The 3,175-nt window shown below is 30.2% G+C and overlaps 1 protein-coding gene across 3 annotated transcripts in view; it reads right to left on the minus strand.

Moving 5' to 3' along the window:
• Positions 1-3,175, minus strand: part of LOC106467753 (endoplasmic reticulum lectin 1-like) — a 36,751-nt gene that overhangs the window by 19,541 nt on the left and 14,035 nt on the right. For all 3 annotated transcript variants that reach the window (XM_013928130.2, XM_022395943.1, XM_013928129.2), the window contains 2 exons: positions 2,301-2,350; positions 1,353-1,576 (listed from right to left, as the gene is read on the minus strand). In XM_013928130.2, the coding sequence (XP_013783584.1) occupies positions 1,353-1,576; positions 2,301-2,350 (274 nt within the window). The remainder of the gene's footprint in view (positions 1-1,352; positions 1,577-2,300; positions 2,351-3,175) is intronic.

Genomic DNA, 3,175 nt, shown 5'->3' on the forward strand with positions numbered 1-3,175 from the left:
GGACCTATATTATAATGAAAAGTATCAAACATACTTTGTATTCACTATGAGGAAAACCTATACACTGGATAGGTGAAGTGAAGAAAAAGTGTCATTGACCAAAGCACATTCACATCAAGAGTATGTCTGATAACAAATGGTCATTATATAAGAATTTGTGATGCCATCTAGCGACCAGAGTTGAAAATTATTTATGAAACATGGAAAGAATATATGCTTATAAATTGAACTCACTGCTTAGTAGTAGTTTTCTTTTTTATTATTTCCCCCATATGTGTGTGTGGTAGAATAACAGAATAATATTACTGTTATACAAGCTGTGAAACAATTGCAATTAAGTGCTCAAATCACTCAACTTTGTAAGCATCATGGAGTAATAGATTGAATGTGGTATTCATTATTTTCTCTGCCCATCCCTACATAATAAATACTATCTTGCTTAATGATAGCCTATTACAAAGTATTCTTAAAATGCTTTTCTGTCGTACTAAAGCCATTGTGAACACTTCATTCATTTTTTGGCTACTGTGGGAGAACAAAAAAGAAAGATGAACACTTTGACTCTTTAGCTAATTCCCACTTCTCCACTTAAGTAACACTTTTAAATGATATTTGGAGTCTTACAAGCTGTGAAACACTTAATAATGGCAATTATGTGCTCAAATAAGGCTATAACTCAGCTTAATATTGTATTTATAATAAGCAAGTCACTTTTTTTCTGTGTGTGTTTATTGCAGGTCAAGTACATTATATTAAAACAATCTTGAATATGCAAATTGGCAATTAGCAGATATTTATAAGTATCGTAGAATAATGGATTGAATGCAGCAGCCATTTTGTTCTTGGTCCATCTCTACATACCAAGCACTACCATACTTAGTGATAAAATTAAAAGAAAGCATACGTGAAAAGGTTAAAGGCTGAGGGTGTTTGGTTAAATAATAATTGTCTGATACAATCTGCAGTTATTTAGAAGAAAAAGTATTTTTAGTTTTATTTCATATTTTTCATTTTACTTTCTAAATACCTGAAACATTATATGTTATTAATGGTAATTAAAAGACTACATACGCCAAAACAAAACAAACTGATGATTAACCAAAGTTGGAGTAGAGATAAAAATAAAATATTGCCAAATAAAAAAACTTTATTTTTATTTAGGAAGTCAGAGACGTTGTACAAATAAGATACCAAACTGAAAAGAAGTATTTTTATTTGTAGTGTGAAAATCACCTTCATAAATTCACAGACAAATTTTTTGTAAAAAACGTACAAAATGTTTAACTACTGCACTTCACTTAAGTGTAGTACAGAAGATAAACAAGAATGTTTAATTACCACATCACACCTACCTGTAGTCAGGATGAGGACAAAGATTTGGTGACAAGACAACAACTTCATACTGGCACGTGGATGTCTCCTTCAGGGATAAGATCTCATGTTTTCCATCTTCGTTACAAACGTAACGAATCCTAGACATCCGATGCTCACCATTTAAGTCGCAAATACTCCCCCCTGTCATATTGACCTCCACAAAAGGTAGTTTAAGATTTTCATGCTTGATTTCTGTGATTTTCTTAACAGAAAATAATGACTGTTATGACTCGTGTCAAAGTTAACAAATAAAATGTGAACAATTCCATTGACACTTTGTTAGAAACAGTTTTGTTATTTTCATTGCATATACATTTACAAAAAATATGGCTATTAGTTTTATATTTTTAGTAGAAGTTTTATTAACTTGGGTATTAATCAACTATATACAGTTTACTTGGAGGTTTGAGGCTGATGTTTTAAGTTTTGTAACAACATCACATCAGAACCTTACAAAGAACTCCTTAAAAAAAAAGTTTCCCCCTTCAAAGCTTCACAAAGATGTGGCTCAATAAAAAGTACTCTTACATAATGCCTATTCTTAAACATTATGCTAATCCAAGTAAACTAATAAAGATGGAATCAAAAATGCCTAATACCAGTGTGCTAAATTTCAATCAAAGAATGCTTCAACAAATACTTTTTTTCAAACTTCTACACGAAATTATGAACGTTAAAAACCGATGCACTTCTTTCAACAATTCCCCACACAAAAGAGGGTAAAATCCGAATATAACATGATGACTGTTTACTAGCTAAAATTCATGTCTCTACATTACAAACAGTTCTTGAATTTTTCTGTTTAAAGTTAATATTCTAATTACTTGTTCAGACTATTCAGCAAATGAATTGTCGACTTTAAGATGTATGTTTGAATCAAATCAACCTAAAATTTGCAGGAGAGTTTAGTACCGAGTTGTACTTACTTTTTTCTCACCTCGTTTCCACCTTTGTGACATTTCTTTGTATCTGACTTCTGTAAAAATAAAAAATGAAGCACTTTATGCTGTAAATTTACTATTCCTTAGTACATCCACTCCAAAAAAAAGACAAACTATACCTAACTTTCAGAAATACAATAATTAGAAACTACTATTCAGTTTCCTGCACAAAAAGTTGAAATATAATAATGCCAATCTAAGATCCCTACTTATTGAAATACCTTACAGATCACTTGTTTGGTTGAAATGAATTATAAAAACATTTGATAAAAGAATGTCAGAACTGACAATAGTCACGTTTATGAAAACTGGGGTATGTGACTTTTAAATGTTGTAATATTATGGTTGTTTTACTAATGTCTATCATCAAATAGTATTCCATGCAATTAGAGTCTATTATAAAAAACAAGTTTCCTTGAATAGTGATTATTTCCTTTTCTAAAAAGTAGAAAACAATTTTCTTAACCTGTGACTAACATGACTGCTCTATTTTCAAATATAAAATATTGCTCTCAGATGCATAGTTTCTGAAGAAACAAGATATAGCATAATAACTTTATAAAAAGAAGGCTACGGTCAACTGAAAGTATCAAAATATGGAGTTAAAAAATAATCAAAAGATACAAAAAATTTGTGCTACTGACGACACGAGCAGGCCAGGAAGAACACCTAAACACTCCAGATCAGGTGTTTAGTATGTGACAGATTTACTAATATATATTAATTTTATTATTGATGTTAATATAAATTAATTTATATTTAGAAATGTACATAACTTATACTGTTAAATATGCATTGCAAAACTCCCGTCTATTCTCTAAAGTTGTAGAAGATTCTTGAGTGTAAGAATCAACGATATA

Source organism: Limulus polyphemus, unplaced genomic scaffold (assembly GCF_000517525.1).
Source record: "Limulus polyphemus unplaced genomic scaffold, Limulus_polyphemus-2.1.2 Scaffold2730, whole genome shotgun sequence".
NCBI classification, from domain to species: Eukaryota; Metazoa; Arthropoda; class Merostomata; order Xiphosura; family Limulidae; genus Limulus; species Limulus polyphemus.